Source organism: Culex quinquefasciatus, chromosome 2, assembly GCF_015732765.1.
Source record: "Culex quinquefasciatus strain JHB chromosome 2, VPISU_Cqui_1.0_pri_paternal, whole genome shotgun sequence".
In the NCBI taxonomy this organism is placed as follows: Eukaryota; Metazoa; Arthropoda; class Insecta; order Diptera; family Culicidae; genus Culex; species Culex quinquefasciatus.
In genome coordinates this window covers 166,816,095-166,827,763 of record NC_051862.1, presented here as the reverse complement: position 1 = coordinate 166,827,763, position 11,669 = coordinate 166,816,095, and the positions used below count along the sequence as shown (strand labels likewise).

The 11,669-nt window shown below is 41.2% G+C and overlaps 2 protein-coding genes across 2 annotated transcripts; one reads left to right on the top strand and one right to left on the bottom strand.

Moving 5' to 3' along the window:
* Positions 1 to 43: 43 nt before the first annotated feature.
* LOC6043906 (tRNA (adenine(58)-N(1))-methyltransferase non-catalytic subunit TRM6) lies at positions 44 to 4,208 on the bottom strand. Its single transcript, XM_038253182.1, has 2 exons — positions 4,050 to 4,208; positions 44 to 1,388 (listed from the first exon to the last, which is right to left on the bottom strand). Exon 2 carries the CDS (start codon positions 1,379 to 1,381, stop codon positions 95 to 97), a length of 1,287 nt encoding a protein of 428 aa, XP_038109110.1. The 5' UTR covers positions 1,382 to 1,388; positions 4,050 to 4,208; the 3' UTR covers positions 44 to 94.
* A 105-nt stretch (positions 4,209 to 4,313) lies between these two features.
* Positions 4,314 to 11,643, top strand: LOC6043907 (E3 ubiquitin-protein ligase rnf146). The gene is made up of 3 exons (XM_001861455.2): positions 4,314 to 4,651; positions 4,717 to 4,805; positions 10,389 to 11,643. The coding sequence occupies exons 1-3, from the start codon at positions 4,483 to 4,485 to the stop codon at positions 11,202 to 11,204; spliced, it is 1,074 nt and encodes a 357-aa protein (XP_001861490.1). The 5' UTR covers positions 4,314 to 4,482; the 3' UTR covers positions 11,205 to 11,643.
* The last annotated feature ends 26 nt before the right edge of the window (positions 11,644 to 11,669 follow it).

Sequence of the window (11,669 nt, the reverse complement as noted above, 5' to 3'; positions counted from 1 at the left end):
GTAAGGCTTTTCACTTGATCCGAAACACAAACTCGCACACATGTTTCAATTCAAAAATAAGTTCAATTTATTTCACGTCCTCAACCTAAATACACTATCGAATGGTGTAACCCGTCAGCAAGTATCCACTATTGGCGGACATGGTCACGTCCGGGTGGGTGCGGTTCGGCAGAATCTGGTACTGCCGCATCCAGTTGGACGTAATGCGCAGATACGTCACGTTGGCGGCCGCCTTCAGCTCCATGTAGCACTCGGTCAGGATTTCCCGCGTCGTGCTAAACACCACCACAGGTCGGCTCGGTTTCACGAACGGCAACAGCGCCTTGATAATGTTCTGCGGATGCTCCTTGGCCACGATGACCAACGCGTCAAACTTTTCTCCCATCAGCTCGCAGGCGGCCGCGTTGTCCAGTTCCCACTGCTGCGGCGGCTTCTTCACGACTTCCTCCAGCTTGGGTTGCTTCGCCTCTGGACCATCATCCTCGGACGATTCGATCTTTCTCTTGTGATTCTCCTCATCTCCTCCTTCCGCAATCACCACTTCCTTCCCGTTTTCCACACCCTTCTCACTCTCTTTCTGCTTGCTCTGATGAAAGTGCCTCAAAACCGAGTAAATGTTCACCGAAATACACCGCTCCAGCTGTTCCTGCGGAAAGTCCATCGCCTGAAGCGCCTGCTTCTGCGCCACATTCCCCGGGTGCAGATGCACGACCCGCCCCGAACAACCCGCTCCAATCGAGTTCAGGAACGCCGCAGGCAGCAACCCGTTCGTGCCCGACTCGTACAGCAAAAAGTTCCCCACCGAACACACCCCGCTGTACGAAATGATCTGCGACAGCGTGTCGAACCGCACGCCCATCACCTTGTCCACGTCCAGCCGCCAGTAAATGTCCGCAATCAGCCGGATCGACGGCCGCTTAATCTGCACGTACTCAAAGTACTTCTTCTCCTTCCGCTTCAAATACTTTTCCTGCGAGTACTCCGTCTTCGACGCGAAACTCTTCGAGTTCTCCACCAGCTTGCCCACAATCTCCGACGAAGACTCGCACTCCTCGCGCAGCTTCTGAATCTCCTCCGCGGACAGGTTCTGCGTGCTCCGATCGTCCACGATGTTCCGGTTGTCCACTCCACTCTCCTTGATCAGCAGCTCCTTCAGGTTGCGAATCTCCGTCACCGGGTCCAGCGAGTATAGCCGCCGGTTGCGGCCCTCCTTCGGCACCAGCTGGAACGTGCTGTGGTACGGTTGGTTCTCGAGCGCGCGCAGCTCAATCTGATCCTTGCCCAGGTGGACGGTCGTGTCCAGGCTGGTGAACTTTTGCAGCTTGGTGTACTTTTGGCGCTTGATCACGAGGAAGTCCCCCACTTTGATGGTGTCCGACATGGTTGAGCTGGAAGAATTTAGTTGAGGTTACCACCCACGTTGTAATCTATACCCATGACCTAACAGCAATGTAAAACACTCAAAAAGCCAAAAAAAAACTTATTGCACCTTTTTAAAAAACGTAAGGTGGTTGGTGCCTTCCTTACATTCATACCTACATTGAATACATCTAGTAAAAATATCATCATTCCCCTTTAACAATTTTAACAGGTTCAGCTTTATCACTCCTTTCTTTAAATAGGATTGTCAGATCGTCAATGTTTTTGGGCTCGTTGGAAAGATCTTTTGATAACCCATTAGCCCGGGTTAAAAAATAAAAATGCTCAAATCTAAAAATATATGAGATTGCCCGAAAGAGCACTCCGAATTGGGCCTCAATTTGAAAACTAGCTTGCATTGAGCAGGAAAAAGTTTAAATGGGAATTAACCCGTAAAACTTGAACATTTAGGTAAATTGCTCTGTACAAAAAAAAATCAATCCACTTTAACGACCCCCGGATCTTTTGTGGTCTCTGTTGCAAGTTTCTGCTCATTTCTAGGCGTCCGAAGGTTATGTGTGGTGAGTCACTCAAAACCTCTTTTACGCAAATGGACCGACGTTTTACTTCCCCATCCGATAGAAGGCCAGGAGGATAAGGCGGGAATCGAACCCACGCCCCATAGCAACTTAGGGATCGGCAGCCGAAGCCGCTAACCACCGCGCCACGTCATTTATTTGCGGCTGACTGTGCAAGATTAGCTGAGGCCTTTGGTCTTGCCTAGAAGCAGATTCATTCCGGCGTCACCGATATCCCATGCTCCCAGCAAAATGTACGGGGACAAATCAAAGCACACTAAGAAAACTGCTTCGATCAGAGGACGCCACATGTCAATCGGCCACCACGTGGCAAAGGAAAATCTGAAAATTTAGGTTCAAAATTATATTTGTCGCTTATAAGGAAGCGTTCTTTTATTACGTAACGCGAAAAATCGGACTTTTAGACCCCCCCCTCGTAACAAAATTTCCATACAAATTTTAAAAATTTTGTATGGAGCGTAACACGGCCTCCGACCCCCTCCCCCTACTGCGTTACGTAATAAAAGAACGCTCCCTAAAGTGCTTTTGCACATATATCTAACCAAAATTTAATTAAAATGTTATAACATTTAGTAAAATGTTAAAAAATTGACAAAACCAATTTTAAAGCCAAATGTGGAGAAATCCTTCTGCCACAATGTCATAGATAGCGACTTAGGTGACCTCAAGACGGATGGAATGAGGCCACAAAGGTCAAAATCCGTTCAGCCAGTCCGGAGATAATCGAGTCACAATTTTTCGATATGCATCCGTGAATGTGGGTCTAGTACGTCAAATCAAGAAGTTAATTTTTTATATGGTTTTATAACCTTTCCTCAAGGTTTTATATTTTTTGCTCAACGCGACTTGTTTCACATAGATATAGATTTCTGTCTTCATCTAAAAATCTGCTCGACTGTGCTTGTTGCACTCTGTAAACATATTCTACGTTTTACATTTTGAGATGTTCATATTTGATTTAAATTTTTCAAATATCCTACCTAACTAAACCCAAAGGCAATTATAAGTATATTAAGGCTACCAACTGTACGGATTTATTCCTTACCATACGGATTTTCGAACCTCTTCGCGGATTTTTAACAGGCCGGAATTTTTGTAGGGAATTTTACGCATAATACGGATTTGTACGGAATTTAAAAAAAAACCTTTTAATCATTGAATTGCTTTTTTGATTTGGTCGAAGCTTTTGTTAACTAGAAATTTTTGGTTTCTGTGAGTTTGATTAAAAAGGGAGAGTTTCCGGGGTTTTGTTCAATTCAAACTTGATTATCAATAATTCTAGAGTTTTTAAACTATTGTCTTGCTTATGTTGATAGGACCTTTAAAAAAAAACTCTAGAATTGTTCTTTTAGAAATTCCTTGCTAAATATATTCCATTTCTAAAAGCATTCTAAAACTTGTGAAAACATTTGAACATTTAACAAATCTAGAGTTTTTTTAAAGGTCCTATAAACTGTTGTGTTTCACATGCTATAGGACCTTTTCAATAAAAAAAACTCTGGAAAAGTGTTCGTGAAAACACTAAAAGCGATATTATTCGTAAAAACAATCTTGACATTTCGTAAACTTTCAAACGTTTAACAAAACAAAATTGAAGAACATAATTATTTTTTTCACGGTTTATTTTATGAATACTTTTAAACGTGCAAGTCTGGAGTTTTTTTGAAAAGGTCCAATAAACCAAATTTTCAGTTTTTGCTTTTTGGGTGTTTTTTAATACCCCTGACTCAAGGCGGTTTCAAAAACACCCAAAAAGCAAAAACTGGAAATTTGGTTTATTGGACCTTTTCAAAAAAAACTCCAGAAGTTATAAGCACTCTGATAGCATTTTGTGAAATTTGTTAGCTGTAAAAACGACACAGTTTTATATTTTTAATTCTAAGATTAATTAATTTTAATTTATCTAAATAATTCAATGACAGTTTTTGTTATACCATGGTGGCATATCGGCAAAGTGTACGGATTTTTGCTCAGCAAGAGTTGGTAGCCTTAAGTATAATACAGTGCTGGCCAGTCATAGGCTGTTTTGTTTACTTTTGATCAGATTTTTCATATGGGAACCAAAGTTTGAACCATTCAAACTATGCTTACCTTGTGCCTTAGTTATTCACCTTTATTCGAAACTAAAATTTAGTCCTAATAACTTCTTATTTCAATTAAAATTAGTTAATTCAACTACTGCCAACAGGCATTCTACGCTGAAGCAACCGCGTGTGAGAATCAAAACATTCCAAATTTCGATGCGGCTCTTTTGTTGACATGTTCTACTTTGACAGCACTCATTGTAACGCCACGTTACGATGCGTTGCGTTACAAATGATGTGTCAAAAATTCACATTGTTGACAGACACCATCCGTCAGCGCCTCCGAAAAAGGAGGGGGGGTCGCAAACTTTTACGCCATCCACCATCTGATTTTTGTTTATCGCGGAAGCTGCGCAAATTAAAATTCGCTATTTTCGGGACTGGTCCGCGTCGAAAAAACGTAAATCTACTTCCAGTGGTTTGAGGTGCTGCCGCAGGAAATGGCGGAATCGCTGGAGAACGGTGCACCGATGGGTTCCAGCGCGTCCTCGTCCAGTGTGGCTGCTAATCTGGTGGAGCCACCGTCCCCCAGCAGTAGTGGCAGCAATGGCGACGAAAACAAACAATCGCTCGAGCAGCAGCAAGGGGAGAAATCGGACACCGAGCTGGGTGAGTCGGAATCGGATTCTTGCAGGGCTTCCGTGAGCTTATTTTTTCTTTACTATTTTTTGCAGTCAAAATGGAATGTCCAGTTTGTCTCCAGACGTGCATCCACCCAGCGAAATTGCCCTGTGGTCATATCTTTTGTTTTCTATGCGTCAAGGTGAGTGGCGAGTTTTTCAACTGGGTCATACTTTTTTATTAGTTTGCTCAAAAAAAGCAATACAAAACATAGTTGTATCATGTTGATAAAAAAATTCGCACTTCATTATCTCGGCTCAACGGAATTTGTCCGTTTTGGCCTCATTCGATCCGCCTTGGGGTCCCATAAGTCGCTAATAGCGCGACTCGCTATTCAAAATTGAGACGTTTAATTAAGTAATTCAAAGGTTTAGGTGATTATGAAAAGGTGATTTTTGAAAAAAAAAAAACCAATTATGTTACACATTTTCAAAAAGATATTTAAAAGACCATTCTAACTAGTCCAAAACGTTTAAGATCTGACAATCCTCTCAAAAGTTATAAGCACTTATGTGCTATTTATACACCCTTTTGAGATCGAACCTCAAACATTTTGATGAAAACGTTGTCCACATCTATCTTGCGGCCCATCGTTGGGTGGGTAATCAGAAGGCCTTTCTAACACGCCCAAAAGATTGAAGATCTAACAACCCAATCAAATGAAAAATATAACCATATCAATGTGAGGAAGGCTTCAACCACCTATAGGTGGATTAAGTAACCTTATTCATACTTTTCAAAAAAATTTAAATCTTGTTACCTAGATTTGAGTTAGGGTCACATATGAGGAACATAACTAGGAATTATTTGAATAATTGTTTAAAATCGTTTCTTGAAACTCCGTTGTAGAACTACTTTATTTTCCTATCATTCTCATGTAACGAAGTCGCCTAATTTTCGTCGCCAAAATTAACATTACTGAACTAACAGTACTGTTCAGCATCCTTTTAGTGCTTAAAAGTTTAAGTTTCCTACACTTACATCTTAATATGTAATGTAATAATTTTCGATACTGTTTTGAAAGTTAGGGCCAAACATTTCATTAGGGCACAAAACCAAAACGTAAACATTCGGGATTGTTCCACTATTCCATTAATAAGTACACTCTCTACATGCCCTCCAAGATTCAGATTGATAACAAACAATTTCCTATTGAAAAAATCACAAACACAAAAGGGCACATAACAATGTTCACTCCAAACTAGACAAAAAGTTCAATTGGGTACTAAAGCCCTATGTCAATTTTTATGTACAACGATAAAAAACACGATTAAAAACAATTTCTGATCACTTTTTTTCATTTTAATGCATTTTTTTTTTTTTTTTTTTGACAAGACAACATTTTTTTTATGGATCAACTATGGTCCCCTTGGAACGAGCTGTCAAGAAGGACCGCGAGGTTAATTTTTCAAAATTGATTTAAAAATCCATTTTAAACTCTTTGTGGTCGTACAAAGGGTCATTGTACTCAGAAAAATAAGCTTTATCGCTGTAAACAATAATATCAGCAATCTAAGCTTCATTTTAGGACCCAATTGTGCCCTTTCCTTTTTCGTTAGTTTTTCGTAGAGAGCCTGGAGCTTATTAGAGAACGGACATCTCAAACCAAAAGTACCAATCGAAGCACGAGAACTGTCAAACGGAGGTACCAAGCGAGCCTAAGACAAAGGATTTTGCTCGATTGGTACCTCCGTTTGACAGTTCTCGTGCTTCGATTGGCACCTTTGGGTTTGAGATGTCCGTTCTCTAATAAGCTCTAGGCTCTCTAGTTTTTCGTAGTTGAGGAACTTTCTATGTTATAAAGTGAACTTTTCATACATTCTTAACACTTCAAAACAAAATTTGATTTACGTTTCACCAAGAATTTCTGCAGAAAAAAACTTCGTCGAAATACAATATTTGTTACGGTCCCGCGGCTGCTGTTCAGTACACTGCCGTTCTACGCATAATTGTCTCATGTTCAAAAAAGTGCAACTGAGAAAAATGCGATTGAAATTTTTCGACCGATTTCTGTGTTTCTACGCATAATTGTCCCCTGGGTTCCTATTCGCCCTATGTGTCCCTAATCGCCCCAGTTAGCAGTTTATCACCCTTATTTGTGATTCTCTTGCAACAGATAAACAAGACATAATGCTTACACATAGACATAATGACTAATGATTCCGTGTAAGAAAATACTTGGTGGGACAATTATGCGTAGAATGTTAACGATGGGACAGACAGACTTGGTGTTGTTTTTGATGAGTTTCCGAACAAAGTACCAGATTTTATGTGTTTTTCTTAAAGTACACATCAGACTAAACTTAAAAATGGCATAAAGTCAAAATCGTCAAAAACTGACATGGGACAATTATGCGTAGAACGGCAGTGTAGCCCAGTATTTTTTTTTTACGATTTGAATCTTACTTCCTAAAAGCTAAATAAAAAATCAATATGCCAAAAATAATTTAATCTGTAACGAAATCTTCAAAATGTTATTCAAAATCAGAGCAGAAAACAAAAAAAAATGGTATTTTTTAACTTCCATGAGAACTATCCACCTAAGGACTCTGAACTGTTCTTAAAATGTGATTTTAAAGTTAAAATTACTATTCATTCAATCTAGAAAAAACAGCAATCTTTTAAAATTATACGGTTGAAAGAAGTCAGGAAAAACGAAATCATTCACATCATTAAAAAAAATAACCTAAATAAATAAATAAACATAAATTGACACCATTAAAGTTTCCACATGAAATATCTATTATGTCTATTATGTTGTTATTTAAAAGACTTTATAAATTTCGCGGGATTTCACGGAAATCTTCAAATTAACATATATATTATAATATATCGTCGCCGTCGTGCTAACTTGTCGTACGTGCATTTTGGGCCAAATTGAGTTAAGAACGCAATTTTGTGCAGCTCACAATGCCTCATCTTTTGACCTTCACAGATCCCCAACATTAGATTTCAATTCTGAAATATTCAACGAAATCCGAAAAAGTCCGTGCATTTTTGTCACTTTACATATGAAAGTAATTGCAGGCCAAGGGTGAAATGATACCTTTTCGGTTGACACCCGGTGAGGAACATCCTGGAAGGAGCGGAACTACACCCGTAGTGCTGTTAGCTGACCTTGGTCAAAACAGCTGCTCTGGTTCCTTGCAAGTTACCCATTTTCTTACCTCCACGTTGGCTTGGTTTCGTCATCATGATGACAACACGTGACCTTGCTGGTGGCCTGTGGAAACGAACTCGTAAACCTTTGACCAGCGAGGGTCAGAGTCGAGACGGCCAAAAGAAAGGGATGTGCAATGTGGGAAGGGAAGATTGTAGACGGTATTGTTTTGATTCACAGCATGTTAAGTTAACTGTTGTGGATGTACCTGATACATCGCAATACGGGGTTTCTCTTCTTTCCACTTTCAGCTACTATCTATCTTCTATTTCTGATTTTCTAATTCGACTGATTTTCTAATTCGGATTCTGTTTACTATCCACCATTTTATTTTGATTGCATGATCCTTTGTTTCTCTTATTTTCATATACTCTTATGCATCTTTTTGTTTTGTTTTGTTTTTGTTTGTTTCCATTTCATGTCGTGTCTGGACCTACGGTTGGAGAACGATTGCACCACGACAACCACTTCGGAGTGATATTATCACACTGGAGACAACAGCAACAACATTAGAAACCCTGATTTCACTCAGGTTCCCGAAAGTAACTGTATCGGTATTTTATAGTGTTTATATTTTACTAACATCCCTTTCTTTGCAGAGCATGGACTACATCATAAAGCGCCAAAGTGGGAAAGGGAAGTAATTTGTGATTGTAGAAGGTATTGTTTTGATTCACAGCATGTTGAACTAACTGTTGTGGATGTACCTAGAACATTGCAACTCGGAGTATCTCTTCTTATTATCTCCAACTACTTTAGTCATGTTTCACTTATCTGTCAAGACTCCTCTACTCTATTTGCCAGTTTTAACTGCTGTGTTTTCCCTAACATCCCCAATCGGCTCCTAAAGTTGTCATTAATGCTATCTAAGCTTATATGATATTATTTATCATTTATCAAATAGCTTTTTTTTTCATAAATTATTGCCTATATTTTTAATTTACTTCACTCTGTACTCTTCTTTCCTTCAACATACAATTATTCTTTCAGTATCGAACTTTATCCTTTATTGTCTACAACTTTCCTTTATTGTCTATTGTTTTAATCTACGCCCTTTTTTTCAAACAAGTAAGGTATGAGTCCTTACTCAATATATTGAATGATCAAAGTCACACATAATATTATTGTACTTTTGGTAAACTTTTGAATAACATGCTTAGGTTCAAAACATTGTAACAAAACACCGCGACAGAAGAAATAGCAACATATAAACACGACTCAACACTAGGAAAGATTACAGGAGAAAACAATACACAGTAAAATAACAACTTCTTTTTGAATTCAAACTAAAAATAAAACAGTTTTTGCTTTAATGAATGTTGATAGGCACACTATAAATGGTTAGGCGCTTATACTTACATCAAACCCTACGTAATGTACCACCCCGGCCGAGTTAAAATGCGTAACCGGAAAAGAAGGTGTGCATGCCTGGCACGAACACTCAAAGCGTGTTCTAGCGTGTTGCTCGTACTGACTCAGAGCAAGGGTAAGATGTAGGTGTAAGGGCAGTGCGTGTTCGTCGGGAACCTGGTGCATAAGATCGGTCAAGGCCCGTTCTTACACTGAAAATTGCGAATTGCGAATTTACATATGAAAGTAATTTCAATCTTGTCGTGCTATCTTGTCACTCCATGAAAATTGATGTAAGTGTGACAACTGGCCAAAGGGAGGAGCGGCCGTGGCTGACTGGTTACGGTGTTCGCTTTGTAAGCGAATAGTCCTGGGTTCGATTCCCATCTGCTCCCAACGAAAAAGTATAGGAAATATAAATCTTGAAATTCTGAACATGTACGAAAAATCAAAGTCGCTCGAGTCGGGGTTCGATCCCCCGTCCTTTGGATTGGTAAGCAGAAATGCTAACCACTAGGCCATCGCGACTTGGTGAGCTAAGACTGGAATTAGGAATACTGTTACCACCATCAACTATATACGCGCTGGGTCCTTGTCCATTTGACAAGGGTTCGGAAGTTCTAAATAACGTTTGAATCCGATTGGTCCAAACGTTCTTCAGGGCGGGGCTTGTCGACAAAGCTGAAGTACCTCGCGCTCGGCTAGCCAGCGTAGAAATGGGTCACCGAAGCTCGGCAGAGCTAACACCTTCCAAATGCCTATGCGAGTTATTTGCATGTATAGAATGTAGATCTAAAAATACATGGAAACAACTCAATTTGTAAGAAGCGACCGCGTGGTCCCGTTTGGTTGGTTGCACACACACACACACAGTGTGACAACTGGCCAAAGGGATTTCAGGTCAGAATGCGTTTGACACACGTACAAGTTAGACTACCGTAAACATTTGTAATTATAACTCGGGACCCCAGCAACCAATTTCAACCAAACTTCGGGACAATGCACAGAATGGTCAGCCAAACAAAACGTGTTTGTTATTGTTTACATTGCGTGCTTTCGTTTTTGTTTATTCATGGTCAAACATTAAAACGCGTTTTCCTCAGAACGCCGAAAGGGCGGGTGCGACAAGATAGCACGATGACGTCGATATGCTACGTTCTTAGCTCAGTTACCAAACAAGTACTGTACTGTATTTTTGTTGTCTCTTCCCCCTAGGGCGTAGCGTTCAAGAACCGCCGCTGCGCCATGTGCCGCCGGGACATTCCGCCGAGCTACCTGGAGCACCCCCAGCTGGTGAACGGGCTGCGCGAGGTCGAGAAGGCCGCCAAGCCGCGCACCGAGGACGGCAGTGGCACGCCCGAGTTCCAGTGGTACTACGAGGGCCGCAACGGGTGGTGGCAGTACGACGAGCGCACCAGCCAGGAGCTGGAACAGGAGTTCCAGAAGAAGGAACGCTTCTGCAAGATTCTGGTCGCGGGGTTTTTGTACATCGTGGACTTTGAGCACAAGTGCCAGATCCGGCAGAACGACCCGTCGCGGATACGGCGCGTCAAGCGGGACTTGACGAGCATCCCGAAGAAGGGCGTCGCCGGATTGCGGCTGGAAACGAACGATCTCACGCTGGGGGCGGGCCCCAGCTCGAACTCGGACGGGGCGCTCAGCTCGGCGGATCTGCAGGCGGAGACGAATTTGCTGCAGATGCAGCGGAACATTGTGGTTGAGGAGACGGAGGAGGAAGAGGTGGAGGAGCAGATTAGGCGGGTTAATTTGGACGGGAGCTTTGAGAGTGATGCGACGAACAGTGCGAATAACTCGTTTGGTGAGGAGGAGGAGGAGGAAGCTGCGTCGGTTAGCGGTGAAGCGGTAGCGTTGGATGAGGCTATTAATAATTTAAACTCGCTTAGTTTGAGTGAGCCTCGGGCGGGTGGGAGTCGGGAACCGGTTACGATTCGGCGGCGCGTTGTGACGGATTTGTTTGCGCTGAGCGATAGCGACGATGATAACGAGGATACGAACCATGTAATTCTGTGAAGGGGGAGAGCCGGGGGATGGCGATGAATACTACTCTGCATTTTTGGCTAAGTTTGGATAAGATTTGGAGTTCACTTCTTGTCGTTTGATAGGGTGACAGGAAGAGTATTGTAGCGTGTAGGTGTTTTGATTAGATACCCTGGAATGAGGTTAAGAATTTCTTTCTGAAAAAAATTAAAACTTTGGTTCTAAGTAGAGTGGCAGCACTATATTTGCTCTATCCTAGATTGTAAGCAAATAAACTACAGCTGTAGACATTAACCCTAGCGATAAGCCTAACGCTCTCTTATCCAAAATCAGAAACAATAGCTACTCTAAACTAAAGAGAAGAGCAAAAATTTATACATATACTTTTGATATTCAGAAACAAACAGAATAACCGACTATTTTTGTTACTGCAGCTTTTTCAACTGATTAATAAAACCAACGTTTGGTTGTACGCACGGTCTTTTACTTTTGACCAGT

What these genes read in the sequence shown, in the direction of transcription:
- LOC6043906 (XM_038253182.1), bottom strand. Translation starts at nt 1,381, where the DNA reads ATGTCGGACACCATCAAAGTGGGGGACTTCCTCGTGATCAAGCGCCAA.
- LOC6043907 (XM_001861455.2), top strand. Translation starts at nt 4,483, where the DNA reads ATGGCGGAATCGCTGGAGAACGGTGCACCGATGGGTTCCAGCGCGTCC. An exon ending in GAAATCGGACACCGAGCTGG is followed by an intron (nt 4,652 to 4,716) that starts GTGAGTCGGAAT and finishes TATTTTTTGCAG; the next exon opens with TCAAAATGGAATGTCCAGTT. An exon ending in TTTGTTTTCTATGCGTCAAG is followed by an intron (nt 4,806 to 10,388) that starts GTGAGTGGCGAG and finishes TCTTCCCCCTAG; the next exon opens with GGCGTAGCGTTCAAGAACCG.